The 20843-nt window shown below is 36.9% G+C and overlaps 2 protein-coding genes across 3 annotated transcripts in view; both read right to left on the minus strand.

Annotated features, from left to right (window-relative positions):
• LOC121738531 (sodium/potassium-transporting ATPase subunit alpha-like) overlaps window positions 1-8362 on the minus strand; it is a 24807-nt gene extending 16445 nt beyond the window's left edge. The window contains exons 1-8 of the mRNA XM_042130662.1: window positions 8167-8362; window positions 7301-7450; window positions 6182-6354; window positions 4671-4841; window positions 3821-3950; window positions 1562-1798; window positions 963-1175; window positions 223-243 (exon numbers count right to left, since the gene is read on the minus strand). Coding sequence (XP_041986596.1) covers window positions 223-243; window positions 963-1175; window positions 1562-1798; window positions 3821-3950; window positions 4671-4841; window positions 6182-6354; window positions 7301-7450; window positions 8167-8314 — 1243 coding nt within the window. The 5' untranslated portion in view covers window positions 8315-8362. The remainder of the gene's footprint in view (window positions 1-222; window positions 244-962; window positions 1176-1561; window positions 1799-3820; window positions 3951-4670; window positions 4842-6181; window positions 6355-7300; window positions 7451-8166) is intronic.
• The window catches only part of LOC121738534 (enoyl-CoA delta isomerase 3, peroxisomal), a 21038-nt gene extending 7093 nt beyond the window's left edge, over window positions 1-13945 (minus strand). The window contains exons 1-4 of one of the 2 annotated variants that reach the window (XM_042130667.1): window positions 13832-13945; window positions 12453-12845; window positions 11947-12036; window positions 10498-10789 (exon numbers count right to left, since the gene is read on the minus strand). In XM_042130667.1, the coding sequence (XP_041986601.1) occupies window positions 10529-10789; window positions 11947-12036; window positions 12453-12839 (738 nt within the window). In that variant the 5' untranslated portion in view covers window positions 12840-12845; window positions 13832-13945 and the 3' untranslated portion in view covers window positions 10498-10528. Of the gene's footprint in view, window positions 1-10400; window positions 10790-11946; window positions 12037-12452; window positions 12846-13831 lie in introns of those variants that run through there. The other variant, XM_042130666.1, reaches the window with a different exon arrangement.
• Between the last annotated feature and the right edge of the window lie 6898 nt (window positions 13946-20843).

Here is a 20843-nt window from a genome sequence, read left to right on the forward strand (position 1 = left end):
CGCGTTCGAAGATGTATGGGGGTAGTAGTTGCGTTTCTAAGTCGCGCGCTTGAGCAGCGCCGTTCGCCCGTATGTTCGTTACATCTTAGAACGCGCGCGCTCCGACGGCGCTGCCGAAACGCGTGACTGTAAAACCAGCCATATACTTTTTTCGCTGGGGATTCTCGGGCAGATGTGTTTATTTCACTACATTACGAGAAAGAATATGCAATTACGTTTTACCTTTGTGCTGGTACATAGAATCTGAAACAATAACACTTAAGTTAAATTTACTTTTAGCATTAATACCATAATTATTATACAGTATCGTTTCTTGTTGCATAGTATAAATATCATGCAGTAAAGAAACTGCTGTGTCATTAAAATCAAACTTGCTTTATTTTGCTACTTAAAGCCGTCTAAAATCAAACTAGCATAAAACTCAGGTACATCTATACATCTATACATACATACATACATACTACATATAAATAAAATTGGAGTGTCTGTTTGTAATATTGAAAGAACCGTTTTTTACTACATATACGAATGTATATACGCTATATATAGCGTATATACATTCGTATATGTAGTAAAAAACTTAACTATAAAATTCGTATATGTAGCAAAAATTGTTAAAAAAATGTTGTTTTGGTGTATACACCAAAAATTGTTAAAAAAATGTTGTTTTGGTGTATACACCAAAACAACATTTTTTTAACAATTTTTGTCTGTATGTCTGTCTGTCTGTCTGTTTGTTTCGGCTAATCTCTGAAATGGCTGGAGCGATTTTGACGGGACTTTTATAGGCACATAGCTGATGTAGTAAGGAATAATTTAGGCTACTTTTTAACCGACTTCCGAAAAGAAGGAGGATATATTTTACTCTTATTTTGTTGACCCGGACGAAGTCGCGGGAAACAGCTAGTTAATTATAACAATATGGGTAATAGGTAATCCTAATAAAAATCTTCTAGACTAACCGTCACCATCAGTTGCCATCATAAACTCCCTATTCCACATCCAGATGTGTCTTACGCACATCTTGTTCTCTGTGAGCGTGCCCGTCTTGTCGGAGCAGATGGTGGTGCACGCGCCCAGCGCCTCGATGGACTCCAGGTTTTTCACCAGGCAGTTCTTAGACACCATCCGCTTGGCGGTTAGTGTCAAGGAGGCAGTTACGGTTGGCTGTAAGCCTGTGAGGTCGAGTAGATTAGGGTCTCTCTCTCTTTCTTTTTAAATAATAATAATTGACAATGGCCAAGAGTGGCGAAAGTGGACCTAAAGGGAATTACGAGTGTTAAGTCTTTTTTCTACGTAAGTGGATATTTTAACTACCTGATACTTTAACTGCATTTTATAGTATTTAACTATTTTATTCGCATGAAGAAAGTAAACGGCACGTGTTCTTCAAGGTAACACTATCTGATAATTGAATAGAAACGATCTAGTTCTCGATTCTGATACCTTCTTCACCTATGCTGTTTGATTCACGACTTTATGTGTACGTGCGAGTAAAATAACAAACAAAGCTATATTCAAGGTCTGAGAATCGGGCCCGTAACAAAAGTACATAACTCGCCTTCAGGAATATTCGCAACGATCATTCCGATCACGAAAATAATCGTCTGCATGAAGGGGTATCCGAGGGCGAAGCAGGCGGTGGCAACGACGAAGCCCAGGGTAAGAGCCCACACGGACACGTACCGCATGAAGCGGTGCAGCTCCTGGGCTAGCGGCGAGGGCTTCGGCTGCAGTCGTGCTGCCAGCCCCGCAACGCGGCCCAGCGCGGTCAGGTCCCCGCAGCATAGCACTACACCTGATGATGTACGCAGTAAGACATAAGCTTGGATAAATAAATAAAAAACAGATAAAGAACGTTTATTTGCTTAAGTCAATGATTTAATCGAAAATAACACACCCTGGGAATAGGGTGGCCCCATGCATGATGCAGTATACTTTACTTTATTTTTTGTTACATAGCTGTAAGTCATTGTTATTTTTTATTTCAAAATATAAATTTTCCCATCTATTTGGTAAAAGATGGCCCCGCGCGAGTTTCTGACGTCGGTTCTTCTCGCCGGGCTAGTTCCCGAACCGGTGGTCATCACCAGGCATCATAGTCCCGACCACGTCCTGACTTTCAAAAAGTGTATTTATAATAAGTTAATACCTATTTTGAATTTAAAGATATTTAGTTCTTATTTATTTAAGCACGGTGTTCTGTGCCTAGCTTCTGTATTACGGATTCAAGCGAAAAAGACGACACAAATACTTTATTTGTCTTAAGGCTTTATGATTCTCAAATAGATGTTGTCGTAACTGGTGGATGGTTACATAACTATATATTTTAATCACCCCCTAGCTCATCTGTTACTGATTTTTATCAGAAATAAATCTAAACACTAAAGAGCTCCTGTATCGATTTTTTCACACCATGTACGATTAATTTACTGAGGTGTTCATAAAACAATCGGCCAAGTGCGAGTCGGACTCGCGTACGAAGTGTTCCGTACCATTATAGAGCAAAATTAGGCCAAATTTTGTGTTTTTTGTATGGGAGCCCCTCTTAATTTTTTATTAAATATTAATAATATTATCAAATATTAAAGTATACATAAAACTCAGGATCGTGTGAAAAATTCAAGTACCTACCTATTGCTATTATTGATATAGAGCAAAAAAGGCCCAAAAAATCACTTAATCAATTGTTCTTATTATTAATAAATTTTAATTTATTTTGTTTTTAGTATGTCTATGGTTTTTAGTGTTTGTTGTTATAGCGGCAACATATTATATACACAATCTGTGGAAATTTCAGCTCTCTAGCTATTACCGTTCTTGAGTTACAGCCTGGAGACATATAGACAGACTGACGGACAGACAGCGAAGCCTTAATAATAGGGTCCCGTTTTTACCCTTTGGGTACGTAACCCTAAAAAAGGTTGTTGCAATAGGAAAACAAACGACAATCGTTCAATATCAGCGCAGCGCTCACGGTGCGCTGTTTGATAACTGGAATTTAATTTGCGATACAAATCGACAACAATTTGTTAGCTATTGATTTTCAATCTCGGCCGTTTTTGTGACGGTTTAATTATTGTGTGTCTCTACTTTTTTATGTTTTACTAGCTATTTGACCGAGCTCGTTATTCGATAAAACACGAATAAAATGACATTTTCTAAAAATGATTCCTAGCTAGATCGATTTATCGCCCCCGAAACCCCCAATGTACTAAATTTCATGAAAATCGTTTGAGCCGATTCGGAGATTCCAATTATATATATACAAGAATTGCTCGTTTAAAGATATAAGATTTACTATTTATTAACATGGTTCCGTAAGCACATACAAGCCAATATTTAATGCGGCTTTGATTTAGTCCGGATTCTATTAAACAGCCAAAAAGTATTCTCGTAGTCTCAACTTTGTCTTTGGATCGTTAGGTTAGCAGCTAACGACAACGAGAGAGTAAGGTTAAGTGTGAGACATTTAGGTACGGATAGTGGCCAACACAGCCAAATGACATACACACTCTGACCTGCAGGCACTCAGGTTAGGTTAGCGGTAACCTAACGACACTAACATCAGTGAGATATTAAGATTAAGTTAGCGGAAAATTTAATTTTCATTAATTATTATCTTTTATCGCGGGCTTTGAGCGCGGCGGCCGAATCAAATTCCGTAACGAAAAAACCTAACACACCCATTGGCGTTGCCAGACTTGTGTGCGTGCGACTAGACGTATGCAAATTATAATTGCATGAGTTGATAAAAAATACTATGCAATAGCTTTACCGCCGCAGTCCCCGAGTGGCACACGTAGCTAAATCAAGATACCTTTAGCGTACCCCTCGACACATAGCGCGGAGAAGAAGGCGACATTGGGGGAGTCCAGAATGTTCTCTGTACCTTCCACGTTGCTGCGTGATACCGCCACACTCTCGCCCGTTAGTGACGAGTTGTCTACCTGATGATGATAAAGAAAAGGTCCTAAGCATACTGCAAATATAGCTCAGTTCAGGGGTTCCCAAACTGTGCGCCGCGGCGCCCTGGTGCGCCGTGGAAAGGCAAGAGGGGCGCCGTGCGTCGATCTTCCATCATTATCCATAACCACAAATGTTATAAAATAAAATTATAATAATAATTATACAAAGCAGGCAGATGAGTAAATATTTGTTTATTATTATTTATCTGCTTAAATAAGCTATAATCATTAGAGGTGTTTACTTATGTATTTTTTTGTAATAGCTAGGTAAAGTAGGGCGCCGTGACAAAATATTGACTTGTAAGTGGCTGAAAAAGATTGGGAACCCCTGGCTTAGTTCATACTGTACGCAGTTTGCTGGAGTACAAGCATTATCAATTTACGTCTCAAGAGCTTAATAGATTATGACAAAACTAGGTAGGCATGGCGATTTTTTTCTCGAGAAAATACGGTGTCTGGTTTATTGGTACTTAGTTACTGTCCATATTATTGTTGCCTCCTTCAACTTCCCCGCACCAAAGTGGTACTCGACCAACGTCAACAGTTGAAGGAAGCAAGTAGCTGGCGAACTATGATCAAATGTCGAGACTGGGCAGAATTATACGCACATTTTGATATTTTATATGAAATTTCTAGCCTTGGTTGCCGGTTTGGACTTTAGCCTATCCTTTCGTAACTTCTTGAATTAAGGATCTTACCAACCTTGAACCCTTTGCTGTCTATAATCCGTATATCTGCAGGTATGACGTCACCAGCCCTCACTTCAACAATATCCCCTTTGACTAAATCTCGAACAGGCATCTCTGTATCTAACACGCCATCTCTAGTACACCGTGTGTGCATTGGTATCATACTTTTAAAAGACTTCATTATCTAAAATATTGTTATAATCTAGGTATAATAAATCATTATTGTAAAGCTGAGACCCCGCCAGGCGTAGCTACACTACACCGAAGCGACGCGACACGTAACGGCCAAATGTTCTTTGTATGAAATCGTATGAGGACAACCGCAGCGAAGATGCACCCCGCAAAGGCAGTGAAGCTACGGACAAAACGCGACATGGTGCAAGTTTTGAATTTGTGATGCCCTGCAGATAGCATGTTCTTTGTATAATATAACGTACAGGAACTATACGTTGCAATTTGCAACACATTTCCAGTATACCTATACAGGATGTAAACATAGGCGTACCCAGGATTTTAACTAGGGGGGAGGGTGGGGGGGCAGCATACCTGTTTCGAGAAGATGGTGGGGTATATTGAAAATTTGAAACAAAAAATCATGAAAATTGACTTTTATTAATCTGACTCAAAAGATATTTTGTTTCGAACATTTCATTTTGCGCAGAGTAAGTACGTAACGTACGTTTTTAATTCCCACTTGCCAGGAAAATTGACGTTTATTTTATCGTCTGGGTATCTGGGTACGCCCATGGATGTAACTAAGTGATAATAATTACTTTAAAGTGTGTATGAGTATTATTTAGTATTCGATGTGTGTGCTGTAGTAGTAGAGTACTTTTGTATAGGAAAAGGGCAAGCCCCCCCAGCGTCTTGAAATTCAGCACTCTGTCAGCGCTGCTACTTAAGAGCCCATATGACCCTAACTTGACTACATACTTTAACCTAGATCTCAAAATCTGTAAGGTCTAGAAAACTAATTTTTTGACACAAGTAACTTCAGTTCATAAAGAATAAATGCTCAAGACGAAAACACGATTACTCAAAAAATGCTCGATAGTTTCTTTTTTACAAACAACCTTTATTTAGACACATTTTTGCTTGGATCTTCGAAGTTTGCTTTCTTTTCTTTAATATTTTTTAATATCTAAAAAGGTATTGATAAAACCTAAATTTGCTCAAAACACTTTTTTCATAATCATTATAGTTCGTCTTTTATTTAAGTAAAACTAACTCGGCGATGATTCCGCGCCGTCCTTTTTCACCTGGCATATGAAAGACGGGCGTGAGTGTGAAGAGAGAAGGACGATGTTTGATATTTAGAGTCAGGTGAGCTCTTAAACAGTGAACTCTATATTATAAGGGAGACATCACACATAGGCACAAGTATTACCACTTGGTTTTGTTATAACTTGTATAAGGTACAGCCCGTACAAGTTTCAAAAAGCGACATCACTTTGCTGCACCATTGTTGCGTTATGTTTCCTATAACATACGGTATTATTTTGATTTGGTAGGTGAAGCGATTACCTTGCAGCTCTGATAATTCTGGAAGAAACTGAAGAGGCCACATATAACATCGACCGTTATGAGAACACATCCCAAGTATAAGTTGTCCGTACCGGGGTCGAGTTTGGTGGCGCGCTCTATGACGAACGCCGTCAAACACAGAATCGCTCCCAGCCATATCAAAGTTGAAAAACCTAAAAATATTCAGAAGTAGCTTAGGAAGTGGTTCAAAAGTAGTTATTGTTTGTAATAATTAATGCAATAAAGAATTTATTGTTATTACTAATGCAAAGTAGTAACTGTTCGCAGTAAGTTAAATGACAAATAGCTAACTCCAATGATCCTAACGATTGAGGTTTATTTGTGTTAAATTGTAACGCGACGCCATGCGATAAAGTCATCACTCATCACTCATTTTATTGTGTTGGTATGGAATAATAAAAACTAAGCAAACGTAACTCCCATACTAATAGACTGTTTACACACGCCGCGGCGGTGCCGCTCCATTACTGATCCTTGTGTTTCTATTTGCCCTTACACACGGCGCGGCGCCGCGCCCGCCGCGGTTTAGAACGTGTGAAAAGGGTACAAGGATGAGTATGCAGCGGAGCCGCCGCGGTGGCGCGGGCGGTGCCGCTGCCGCTGCGGCGCGTGTGTAAACACGCTTACCGTTTTAAATGTGGCTCCTTTCGAACTGTCACGTAACTTGAAACGTCAGCCTGATACCGCTCAAGGCCACCTAATTATTGCAAAATTTGCAATATTTTGTTTGCGTTTTTTGACGGAATACTTTTCCTTAGTATTGTAAGTGCGAATGTCTGTCGGTCTATTTGTTACCTCTTCACGCTTAAACCGCTGAGCTGATTTAGATGAAATTCGGTATGGCGATATTTTGAAAGACGGGAAAAAGATTCGCGCCATAAACGAATTTCTGCATAACGGAGTGACGTGCAACATTTAGTTATAGATATATCTACATGTTACTCTAAGTAGTCTAAGTAGGTATAGAGTTAGGGTCAATCCTACCAGTAAATAGAAGTAAATAGGTAGCCTTTTGTTATGAGACATGACGAAGATCGCTTGATAGCCTTCTATTTTTAAATGATACAGGTAACCTTTCGTAATATTTCACAAGCTCACCAGTACACAGCGACTTAAACAGCAGGAGCGGCCATCCGTACTGCGTGGCGGGGGTGAGCGTGTTCGGTCCGTCGTACGCCAGACGACGGTGGGCCTGCTCCTTCCTCAACCCGCTTACGGGATCCGTCTCGAGGTTCGTGTATAGATCCTCTTGTGGACGAGATAGTAGATACATTAAATATTGTATTATATACTTACTTATTAGGCTTGGTACACATATGACAGAAACCTTGTATAAGATATTTTATTAGTTCTCAATCATAGTTATAAGTTTTGATGGAGCTGGCATGCCATGTATGGTAAAAGCCCTTTATTTAACCCATCAACTCCCAAGCGGCACCCGGTGCCGCATAACAATTGAAAATATATTGTGTCTGTGATATATTGAGACCGTATTAATTAAAGAAAAAAAAATTGGGGCGTCCATAAAATTATGTAAGGCATATCTTTCAGCGCTGCTACCTTCACAATGAGCTCTATACAGGACCCATACACACTCAGCACTCTCAAGTATTATCACAGTTTTCTTACACCCTGTAGATTTGCTTTGATGTTGCAGTGTAAGGCCGGTATAAATAGTCAGTATTCAAGATGCATCTCGGTCTCAAGACACGGTTCAGGCTGTGTGATTGTTTGGCTGTCAAAATTTTGACCAATCGTAGAGCCGAATCGCGTCTTGGGACCAGGGCGCATCTTAAGTACTGACCCTCCAACCATCCATCCCTAATAAGTACCATCTTAAGTGTTTATACCGGCCTAATATGTGCTAGTAACTTAAATACATAATAATGTCCCATTGTAAAGACACTTTACTGACACAAATACGGTCGATCCACAGACATAGATCAAGATAGGTCAGTACTCACTCAAAGGGATCAAATGCGCGTCCGTCTGTATCTCCTTCTTGAGTGCGCTGAGGCGAGTGCTGCTCAAATCTCTAGACCGCAGCCCGGTCGGGTTGCTGGGCCGAAACAAATCCGTTATAGAAGACAGACTCGACGATCTAGAACGCATTGTTGCTATTTATTTGCAACAAATTAATTTTTAATTAATTTCCTTAGTTTTAAATAGGTCGAAATCTAGAGGGCTATGATGTTACATACCAACTAGATAAATAAACTTTATTAGCTTAGGCTCTAGTCATAAATAGACTTTATGACTAAAGCCTAAGCGGGTGTTCATACTACGCGGTACGAGTGGTACGACATCCGATATGGTACCGATACCTAGATGTGTTTTAGTATGAAACATTTACCTGTCTTCAATCTTCATCATTTACTGAGCAATATTTGTTTAAATGTTTAAGGGCCTATTTCACCACTTTCTGATAAAGTGACGAATAGGCAATTTCAACTTTTTTGACAGATTCTCCATACTTCATCTGTCAAATTAAGTGGTGAATAGCCTCTTCGGCACTTACTTACTTCGGTAGAAAATATCGAAGACAATATAATTCATGTTGCATGTGTAAACGCTCATCTTCAAGACATCAAACATAAAGAGAAATATCAATTATGATACATAATATGGAAGTATGGAGTTAGTTAATATTGCATTGAAGAGGGCTATACAAAATCATAAAAACTTCTACAAAATGTATAATACCCTTTATTCTTCTGTAAAATCTAATCTAGTTTTTATAGAATATAAAAATATATAACCCGTAATCTCGTAAACCCGTAAATCAACAAATCACCTTTGTACTAAGTTGGACAATACAGTACCGTAAATTGGGGGTACTAGGGTCTGCAGGGAGAATTGGGTCAAAAGTGTGACCTTTTTAGAAAACCTAATTTCCCATAGTATTTTAATTTTACACTCTATGGTAAGCTTTTTTATTTAAAGCGTCGTCAAAAATTCGTCCTGTCATTGAATTTGATGAAAATAACGGTCTTCAAAGAGTTAGAGTCAAAATCGTCTGAAATTTGCTTCGAAAAATATTTTAATTTCCTTTACTAATTTGGAATAATTGTGTGAAAGTGAACATCGCATCCGTTATAGCGGATATTCAGGCATTGAATAAGTAAGAAAGTAAGTGGATTTAAGTATTTTTTTAAATAGTATTTAAATTTTTTATCACTAAGGTAGTTTTAAGAAAAAATCGGGGTGTAAAGGGTCGTATGTGGGGGAAATTGGGCCGAATATGGGTTTAATAGGGACCTAATTTGGATGAATTGGGACGCATAGGCGTCCCAATTCATCCAGTGAATTGGGTCTTTATGGATAGGGTTGTCACGATGGACATATTCTAGTATTATTATTTTATCATCATTGTTCGTACAGGTGTTTGTTGTTTAAACTCCCCTTTAAACCATGCTTCGGCACGAATGGACCGGCTCGACCGGATACATACCATCACCTCATAGAAAACTAGCGTGAAACAACGCATGCGTTGTGTTTTGCTCAGTGCGTGAGGGATTGGGAATTTTAAAGATCAGGAACGCAAGTCGCAACTCCAGACGAGTTACAAGACGACGAAGAAGAGTGACTCAATATTTATATAAAAATATAATAATGTGATAATGCTTGATTGGATCTGTTGTTTGATTTTGTACTAATTCTTGTATAATATATACCTCATACCTATACAGCTATGCCAAAACATTATTTCATATAAGTACCTACCTGAGTAGGTAGTACCTATTTGGAAACATCAGAAAAGTGGCAGCCCTAACAAAAATGTCTATTAACCCCATATGAGTCCCTTTTCACCCCAGACTGTGGATGAATTGGGTCTAGTAAGTTTTTGGACCTTTTTGTATATTTTATTTAATAAACTAAAATTGTAATGTATTGCAAACAAAACTAGGAACCACCGGAACTCTATTGATAAAATTTTTTCTTATGAATCTTAAGATAAAGTCAATAAAAATCAATAATCAATGTTGAACTTGGAAAGTGACCCGATTCCCCCCATTTTACGGTACAGTATAAATTATAACTAGCTGTTTGACTGAGCTATATATATATATATATATATATATATATATATATATATATATATATATATATATATATATATATATATATATATATGTATACAATAATTGCTCGTTTAAAGATATAAGATACAAACTATTAAAATATTAAATAAGTCAAATTTAAATCTCTCTTAAAAAAAAACCCATGGAAAACTTATACAGTGTTACATTCGCCTGATGTGTACAGTGTACTTTTTAAATATCACATTAAATACAATTATTACAGGAACCATTAGCATTATATTACCTACAGTCTACTCCTTAAACCAACAAAAGTTTTTAAGGTGTCTATTTCCGCATCATTAGTCTCGAGCAATTGTTTCAAAATGGGCTGTCTAAATAATTTTTTTGCCTTAACAAAAGTATCAGTTGGAATATTGTTAATCACTTCTATCTTCTCCCAAGCCCTGTCCTCCAATTCCTCTATCCCCCAAACATTATTCACTAGTCCACAGCTCACAGCCTCCTTCGAGGATATTCTCTGATTTAGCAGCAGTAGCTCCAGTGCCTGAAATAAAAAAAAAAATATATCATCATTAAAAATATTAAGATTGTGTTTAATTTTCCATACTTTTATATTTATTTCAGGAGCTCTAATTGATTGTACTTGAATACATTCAATGCCACCACGATTTTCTAGTAGTATAAATAATCAGCCATGTGCGAGTTGGACTGGCGCATGAAGGGTTCCGTACCATTATAAAACAAAAATAGGTGTAAAAAATGTGTTTTTTTTTATGGGAGCCTATATTTATTTTATTTAAATATTATTATTATTTATTAAAGTACACATATTATAATTAAGGCCTTTGTGAAAATTTCAAGTACCTGGCGTGTCCACTGGCACTGTAGAGGTAAAATCATAAAAAGCCTTTTTCTTAGTTAAAAATTAGTCCTTCTTGAGTTACTGCAGATATATTTTGTTTTTAGCAGTGTTTATGGTTTTGAAGGTTTAATTATGGCAGTAAATAGATTCCGAGGTAAGTATTTATCGTAATTTGATCAGTGAATGTCAACCTTTGGTTACTTATGATTTTTTAGAAAATAGAAAATATGATCTAGAAATAGAGGAATATGATGATGTTGCGACGCAAGCAGATAGTCCCCCATCAAATAAAAGTCCAAAAGTAAAAGGTGAGCCGATAACTCATATTTCTTATCTCAATTTGCTATAAAATTTTAGTGCACTTATTGTGACATGGTGGAATAGTGAATAGTGTTGAATTGTAAATCATTTGATACCTATTGGGACATACTTTATGATATACCTATAGATATCACATTATACTGACTTTTGTCAATATAATAATACGTATTTCAGCTTTTTAAAGGTTAAGGTTCCGTTTTAGGGTTCCGTAGTCATCCAAGTTTTGTTGATTACAGAACCCTAAAACGGAACCCTAACGAGCAGGTTTTTTGTATATTGATAGGTTAATTATAGTTATATAATTTAAGAGTAATATTGTCCTACAAATTGAACAATCAATATTTTAGGACCATCAAATAAAATATTAAATCCTTTTTATCTCTGGTTATTTCTCTGGAAATTGTTGTTCGTCTTATTAAAATGCTACTCACGAAAAATTAGTTTGATAGTAATAAAAAGAATATTCTAGGGAACCCAGACTATTGACACTACAGTAGTATTAGGGGTTGATTTCTTACCTTTCTGTAACCAATTAATTTTGGAAATGTGTAAGTAGAACATGCCTCAGGTACAACGCCCAGCTTTGTAAATGGAGCATAAAAGTAAGCCTGAAAATTTAAAAAAGTCATTTAACATTAAAATTTAGGTTCAGTAATTAGGTCTCTTTGATGAGGTAAAAAGTGATTATTAGGTACTTGCTAATAGAAATTAGTTATTGGTAGATCAATTATAAGATAGTGCCCAAAATAAAAAAATATTACTAAAACATAGAATTTAGACTGTGGTGGCCCTAGGCGGTAGCAAACAGGGCCATCACCCGGGGCCTTGATCTTGCAGAGCCCTCGCAAGGTATTTTTTTGTAATGGCAAAAGGCCTTGCAAAGACCTGCCGCCTAGGGCCTCGCAATGGGTAAGACCACCACTGAATATAGATGTTGTACACATTACATCAAAATACAAATATGGGGAATATCCAGTTCCACCAAGTGCTCATAAAGTTACCTGCCTAAGTATAGGAAACTTACATGTTCGGCTGCGAAGACAAAGTCACATAATGCTAGTGTTGTAACAGCAATGCCTACAGCCGGCCCATTGACAATTGCTACTAATGGTTTAGGAAACAATACAAATTCTATCACCATTTCTTTTATTCTATCCAGTAACTCATTGGTCAGTTCAGGCCCTTTGTCTCTGTGGTCTTTGAGGTCATTACCACTACAGTAGAAGTCTCCTGTACCTGTTAGTATGACCATAGATATATCACAATTGTCTGCAGCTTCTTTGAGAGCCTGTCTTATCTTTATATAAGCATTCAAGTCGGCAGCATTTTTTCTATTAGGTTGGTTGAACCTCAATATCTTAATGTTTCCTTTAATGGTTTCTACAACGGTTTGATTCTGCTCTTCTGACATTTTATTCTGTAAACAAAAGGAATATATTGTTACACTAGATACAATTAAAAACTTATTAAAATTTTGTTTTGAGGCTAACAGAATTCAAATAAAAAATTATATATTTTGCAAATATACAGTGATATTAAATAGAAGAAAGATTTCATTGCATTTTTTGACTATTTTATTTTATAAGTTTTAATCAAAGAGTATGATAACTTGGTTAGAATTTTACTTTCTTTAATAATTTTATACTTTTTAATTTAATAATTTTTAATTTTGAGTAATTAGTTTTATAATAATAAGGCAGCGGTTCCTGGGATTTCCATAGGAATACAGTACAAAGTCATCTGCATGGTCTCAAGTTAAACGAAGACAATATTTATAATAAATAATTAACCCGCCCGAGCCCGAGACCTTTCCAATGAATGCAAAACTGTGGAAATCGATTCGTGCGTTCTGGAGTTATAGTGTCAGGAAGGAAAACCCGACTTCTATACATATTATAAAACAAAGTCGCTTTTTTTCCCTCATGTCCCTTTGTTCCCTTTAATATTTAAAACTATGTAATGGATTTTGATGATTCTTTCAGTGTTAGATAGCCCATTTATCGAGGAAGGCTATAGCCTTAATTAATTGATAAAATATAGCCTATAGGCTATATTTTATCACGCTAAGGAAAATGTGGAAAAAACGGGATAAATTATTTTAAAGGGCTAACTTAAACGCGCTAATGTCAGGAACTACTGGTCCGATTTGAAAAATTATTTCAGTGTTAGATAGCCCATTTATTGAGGAAGACTATAGGCTATATTTTATCACGCTAAGACTAATAGGAGAATGTGGAAGAAACGGGGACAATTATTTGAATCTCGCGAACTACTGGAGCACAGATAAGAAGTAGACCACGTGAAGTTAACGTGAATTTAATAATTTTTTTAGTGGCTATATATTTTATACCCGTGCGACGCCGGGGCGGGTCGCTAGTATTTTTATATATTAGATAAACTTACCTGTAAAAATATTTTGTAAGTAACAGATGTAAAATTTTGGTTTGTTTTGATTGAAGTTTTGTTCTCCTTTTGTAATTTGTAATCATAGGTTTTCTTATTTTCTTAATTTCCCAAAATTTTTAAACGTTTTATTACTTATAAATAATTAAGATCTACATTTTTTACAATACAAAATCTTGTTTTTGAATTCAGCAGTCAGCTGTCATTTTGGTGATTTTGGTCATATCATAAACCTACAGTATATATAGTCTATGGGTCATATAACATATTGAATGAATATTGTCCACATGACCACGTCATGACTTTTTTTGGTGATGCACGATGAGTTGGCGATAAGAAGTGATAAAGGGGGTGACAGACACGCGAGTAAGTACGCGGACGCTCAACGACCTTACCACAGATTACTAAGTATATATTTGTACCTTACTCGCCTGTGTGTCACCTAAAGTTCGCGTACTTAAAGATTGCCGCGTAAGTTCGCCGTCTTGGAATTTTACCATTAATTTTACTCGTAGCTCGTACGTCTGGCAGCACTGCGAGTCGCGAGCCACGAGCCGCGCCGCGAGCCGTCAGGTAGTGTTGCCAACACGACTGATACAAAATTTGCTAAACTACTGTTAAAATTTACCGAAATAAGCAATTATAGACCCATAACCATATTAACATCCCTATCCAAAGTGCTAAAGTATGTGAGTTTGTATGTTTGTTACTTCTTCACGCTTAAACGGCTGGACCGATTTCGACAAAACTTTACAAGGAAGTATCTGACATCCTAGATTAACACATAGGCTACATTTTTAACCGACTTTCAAAGTGGAGGATATGTTATGTTCGTTTTCATGTGATTTTTTTTTTGTTCAACGATTACTCCGATGTCTGTAAGCCGATTTCGACAAAAATTTACAAGCTGTTTGCTGATATCCTGGACTAACAAATGGTTAACATTTTTGACCGACTTCCGGAATAGAGGAGGTGTTATTTTAAATTTTTTTAATTGATTAATAGGCTTTCGCCGTCTCCTGCTTGGGGGGCGCAGCCCCCCCAAACTTCCCTCACCCCTCCTGAAACTGTTGCTTTTAACGAAATTATATCGCGTCGTTAGTGCTGAATTTTAATTATCCTTTTAACAAACAAATGAAGTAATTTATTATAAAAGTATTTTTTTTCTAACCTAAACTAAACATACGGATTTCGAGTGTTATCCTACTAATTATATAAAACCGAAAGTATGTGAGTTTGTGAGTTTGTATGTTTGTTACTTCTTCACGCTTAAACAGCTGGTTTTAATGTGATTTTTTTTTTGTTCAACGATTACTCCGATGTTTGTAAGCCGATTTCGACAAAAATTTACAAGCTGTTAGTTGATATCCTGGACTAACAAATGGTTAACATTTTTAACCGACTTCCGGAATAGAGGAGGTGTTTTTTTAATTTTTTTAAAATTGATTAATAGGCTTTTGCCCGGTCTCCTGCTTGGGGGGGGGGGGGGGCTGCGGCCCCCCCAACCCCCTCCCCTACCTCTCCTGGAACTCTTTCTTTTAACGAAATGGTATCGTGTCGTTACTGCTGACTTTAAATTATCCTATTTACAAACAAACTTAGTAATTAATCATAAAAATTTATTGTTACCTTAACTAAACATAAGGATTTCGAGTGTCATTTGACACTTGAAATTCCTAGGCTTCCGCCCCGTCTCCTGCGCCAGACTAACTAAATATACAGATTTTGAGTGTCATTTCCTACACGTAACTGTCCCGTCTTCTACATGTAACTGCGCTGCAGCCTCAAAAAGATTGGAAACTCCTGATACACTCTACTATAGCCTTACTGGATAAATGGTTAAGGTTTTTTTAATTGGATCAGTACTTAATGGGGTTAGCGCGTTCAGACAAACAAACTCTTCAGCTTTATAATATTAGTATAGATGTGCCCTCCGTCCGTCCCGTCCTCCATCTCACAGTCCTTTACACTGCGAAAAGTTGGAAATTGTTTCACAAACAGAAAAGTTAATCATAAATCATAAAAAAAACACATCTGAACATAAAATATATGTCATCTATTATATCTCCTTATTTTTAGAAGTCGGTTAAAAACAATAGCAATTTAACAGGATAATCAACATCCATCTCTCAGTTATCAAAAATTTATGTTTCCGATGATCAAACTCAATTCAGTTTGTCTATAATTACCAATAACTTATATTCAATATTTAATAACATAATAACTTATAATATTAAATAAATCGCTGGTAACACCGCGGGGCACAGCTAGTAATATTATAAAGGCGAAAGTTTGTTTGGATGTATGGATGTATGAATGTAGTACCTAAGTAGCTTTTGCGTGAAAGAGTCACGCAAAAGCTACTTACTACTAAGTATCTTAATGAAACTTTACAATAATATAGCTTATACATCAGAATAACACATAGGCTACAACTTTAACTGACTTTCAAAATGGGGGAGGTGTTATGTTCGTTTTTTTAAATTCAATGATTACTCCGCCATTTGGGAACCGATTTTCAAAATTTTTCTTTTGGCGTACAGAGTGTCATCCCAATTTGGTACTATACTCACAAAAGTGGTGATCTGATGCTGGGAGCCATGACTAATCGAGGGAACTCCTTAAAATTTATATGGAAACATGTGGTGACTTCGGTTTCGTGGGAAGTAGTCTAAGCATATTATACAATCAACAAGTAAGATTTTGCACCAAGGTATACCATGATTAGATTGGAAAGATGCTGAGAGAACTCCTTTGCATTACTTTAAGAACGGAAAGCATATGCTACTATGCAAATTACATTCATCATCACTACCATATTATACCTTATAAAGTTATATGCATCCCATGATTATGAGCCTATTATGACCCATTGGTACTTTTCATAGTCATTTAGATCAAGATTCGATTTTGTCAAGCGATTTAAAAAATATTTATTTGTTTGATTGAACACGTTAATCACAGGAACTATCGGTCCGATAAAAAAATATTTTAGTGTTAGATAGCTCATTTTGACCACTACTCTTTGTGGCCTTCTGGATGTTGGGATTCTAAACTTCAACTAAAACAATTAATTCTCTTGTAACAATATATATTCTCATCTCATAAACTTTTCCCAACATTAATTTTACTAATTTTATATCTTGCTAATATGAGACATACCTTTTAGACTCACTTCTTACAAATTGTCACTTGTATGTTTTTTAATAACAAAGGAGGTTTACAGAGGAGGCCTTATTCGATTCAACATGCCGCCCACCAAGGACATCTAGTAATGTCCTTAACTACTAGGCAGGTACAAAAATTAAAACTAACAAACAATAAGAACTAAACACAACCGCCCACCGTAAGCTTAGTGCATTAACTAAACAAACTTTTCTAAACAAACTCCAACATATACCTTTAACAATAACAATATAATAGTACTATAAAACAATTAACAAATTATTCACATACAGGTAGTAAGCACAACTTAGACGTGGGTCGTTTAATTAAGGAGCCGTTGCATTTGAGAGTTACGACCCGCGTGATCTGATCACTACCAGGGTGTTTAGTAACTACCCGTCCCATAAGCCACCTAGCCGGAGGCAAGCCGTCCTCCTTTACTAACACTACATCACCCACGTTGGGCTCAGGTATTTGTTTTGCCCATTTGTATCTCTGCAACATGTACATGAGATATTCGTCGGACCAGCGTTTCCAGAAATTTTGCACCATTTGCTGGGTAACCTGCCATCGTCTCAAACTACTAATACCATTATTACCTACCCATTCTCTAATATCTTCAGCAACAGAAGATTGCTCAATTGCCACGAAATGACGAAGCTCTTTAACAGCCGTAAAGTAAGAGCCGTTGTCGCTCCACATATTATCACTCACCAATCCTCTACGTGACACAAACCTCTTGAACCCTGCAATGAACCCGTCAGCAGATAAATCTCTAATGGCTTCTAAATGTATGGCATTAGTAGCCATACATTCCAATTCCAAATTGGCATGTTCTATATGACCACTAAAACGTAAAATTCCTTCTTCATCTATTATAGGACATAATGACTTTAATTTACTTCTTGATTTACGATGTCCTACCTTCTTAATATCTTTAATTTCCTCTTGAAATTTCTCTTTCTGTACATGTCGTATGCATACCTTAAATGCTTCTTCTATCTCTTCACTCTGCAGACACTCTTTAAATCTTTTCTTATTCTTATATTGTCTCATAAATTTCAAAACTCTTCTATAGTAAGCTTTAACCCGCACTAGCTTCTGTAAGGTCGAATACTTTGTCCACAAAGGAAGTTTTTCTACATTATCTGTAATAACGTGTATTTTAAAAGCTCTTTGCTCCATGTTTGTTGCTATAGACTTAGGTCTTGTGTACTCTATTGACTGGTTTCTTAGCCAAGATGGACCCTGAGTTGTTTTAAATTCATCACATTCACGATCCCATGTTATTCCTAGTATCTTCATAACCTCATCACATTTAATATCCTTATCCTTTCTATTCCTGTCCTGTACACAACTTCCGAAATCCTCTCCTCTTTCAGAAATTTCCTTATCAAGTTCTTTACAGCTACTCACCCACTTCTGCAACTGGAATCCACACCTGGTAAGTATTTCCTTTATTTCTTTATAATATATCTGTATTCCTTCTTGTACTGATTGACAACCTGTCATTAAATTATCTACATAAAAGTCCCTTTTTATTATTTCAGATATTTTAGGATTATGTGCTGCTTCGTCGGTTGCTGTCTGCTGCAAAGTCTTCATCGCGAGATAAGGAGCTGAAGCTGTGCCGAACGTTATCGTTAATAATCGATATTCTTCTATTTCAGATCCTGGATCATCACGCCATATCACTCTCTGGTAATCAGTATCTTCAGAAGAAACTTTCACCTGCCTGTACATCTTTACAATATCAGAACAGATACTGATGGGGTGCATTCGCCACTTCATAATGATATGCCGCAATGGCGACTGCAACAAAGGACCTACCGAGATATCATCGTTTAGAGATACTCCATTTAGTCCTTTCATAGAGGTGTCGTAAACGATACGCACTTTGGTTGTCAACCTGTCTTCTCGCACGACTGCGTAATGTGGTATATAAACAGCTGATGTATCCATTTTAGAATTATCACGTGGAACTCGTTTGATATGACCAATATCTTTGTACTCCTTGAATACCTTTGAGTAACGCCATGCTAATTCGGGATTTTTCTTGAATTTAGCTTCTAAGTACATAATCTGATCCAAATCGTTAACTACTAAATGATGACAATTGACTGCATCACTCGGCGTCGATATCTTGCCTGACAAAATCCAGCCTAATGCTGTGTTCTGTGCCACTGGAAAGCCCGGTGGGCCTTGTATTAAACCATCTCTCAAAATCTGGCCGTAAACTTCTGCGCCAAGTAGAATATTTATTCTACTAGGCGTATGATAAGCTGGGTCTGCCAAGCTTATTGTTTCTAACTGAGGCCAGTGACTTAGTACAAACTTAGTGGATGGCAATAGAGATGTAATGTTCCTTAGAACATACGCCTTGACTTTACAACTAAAACTTGGATCTAGGTGTGAGTGAATTGTCACTGAAACAATGTTCTCAGACGCTAACTCGCCGTTCTCACCACCTATTCCTGAAATCATTGACTTCACTGGCGTCTTTTCGAGTCCAAGAAGTTGAACTGCATCTTCAGTTATGAAAGACGCCTGCGATCCCTGATCTAGCAAAACTCTAAGGAGTTGTGTTGACCCATTTCTCGACTGTGCTTCGACAAGAGCTGTAGCCAACAAAACCTGTGATGAAACTGACTCCTTAGAAAAATGCGATATTACATTTGTGGCGTGTTCACCATCCGATTGCGATTCCTGAATATTCGAAACCGCTTACCTTTGACACTTACCTTTGCAACGTTGTTGCAGGCGGTCGAATTTGAAACAACTTTAGGATGTAGCAACGAATGATGCTTCCGCTTGCAAATGCGACACGAAGCATTATATCTACAGAACTTGGCCGCGTGGTTGGGACCTAAACAATTAAAACATAAGCCACTATTTTGGATGAACTGTTGACGTGACTCGTAACTCTCTTTAGCAAACTGTTTACAATTGCTTATTTTATGTTGTTCCTTACAAAATTCACAATAAGAATGAATCACATTGACATTATTATCAGGGTTTACAACATGATGTACTTTAGACTTGCTATAACTTGCAATCATATTTGGTTTCGGCTTGACTGACTTTTCATCAAGAAATTCTAGCGCCCGAAATCTAGCCTCTAAAAAATCTTTGAACTGCGATAGCTTGGGAAGTTCGTCAAGTGTGCTAATTTGAGTTTCCCATAGCTTGCGGGACTCAATGTCTAACTTCGCGCTCATTATATAAATTATTAGAATGTCCCAAGAGGTTACGTCAATTCCAAGATTTTTCAGACCATTTAAACACTCCATCGTAGTGTCTAACAGACACTTAACAGACCTAGAATTATTCTCCGTCACATTACCTTGAGTCATTAAGCGCTTCAACAAACTGTTCGACAGAAATCTTTTATTATTGTATCGGCCTTTTAACAGAGTCCAGCATTCTTCATAATTAGATGAAGTGACCGGTATGTGTCGAACAAGTTGTTCAGCTTCACCTATCAACAAACCCTTTAAATAATGCAATCGTTGAACATCATCTAAACTCTCATTCTTGTGAATGAGTGATTCGAACAAATCTTTAAACGTTGGCCATTCTGAATAATGACCAGAAAATTTTGGTATAGAAATTTTCGGTAATTTAACACTATCATTAGAAATAGACTTGGCTTGGACTGATTTTACTGAACTACTACCTAATCTTTCGAGATATTCCTTTAATTCACTTTTGTAATCTATATAAATCTCTTCAACGTATTCATAAATTTCATCAGTAAAATATTCATCTTTAGTTTGACTATCTAAAGAAGCCGTTTGAATTATTTCATTATGCGTATTTAAGAATCCATCCCAAATTTGCTCAAGTA

This window comes from Aricia agestis, chromosome Z (assembly GCF_905147365.1).
Source record: "Aricia agestis chromosome Z, ilAriAges1.1, whole genome shotgun sequence".
Classification (NCBI taxonomy): domain Eukaryota; kingdom Metazoa; phylum Arthropoda; class Insecta; order Lepidoptera; family Lycaenidae; genus Aricia; species Aricia agestis.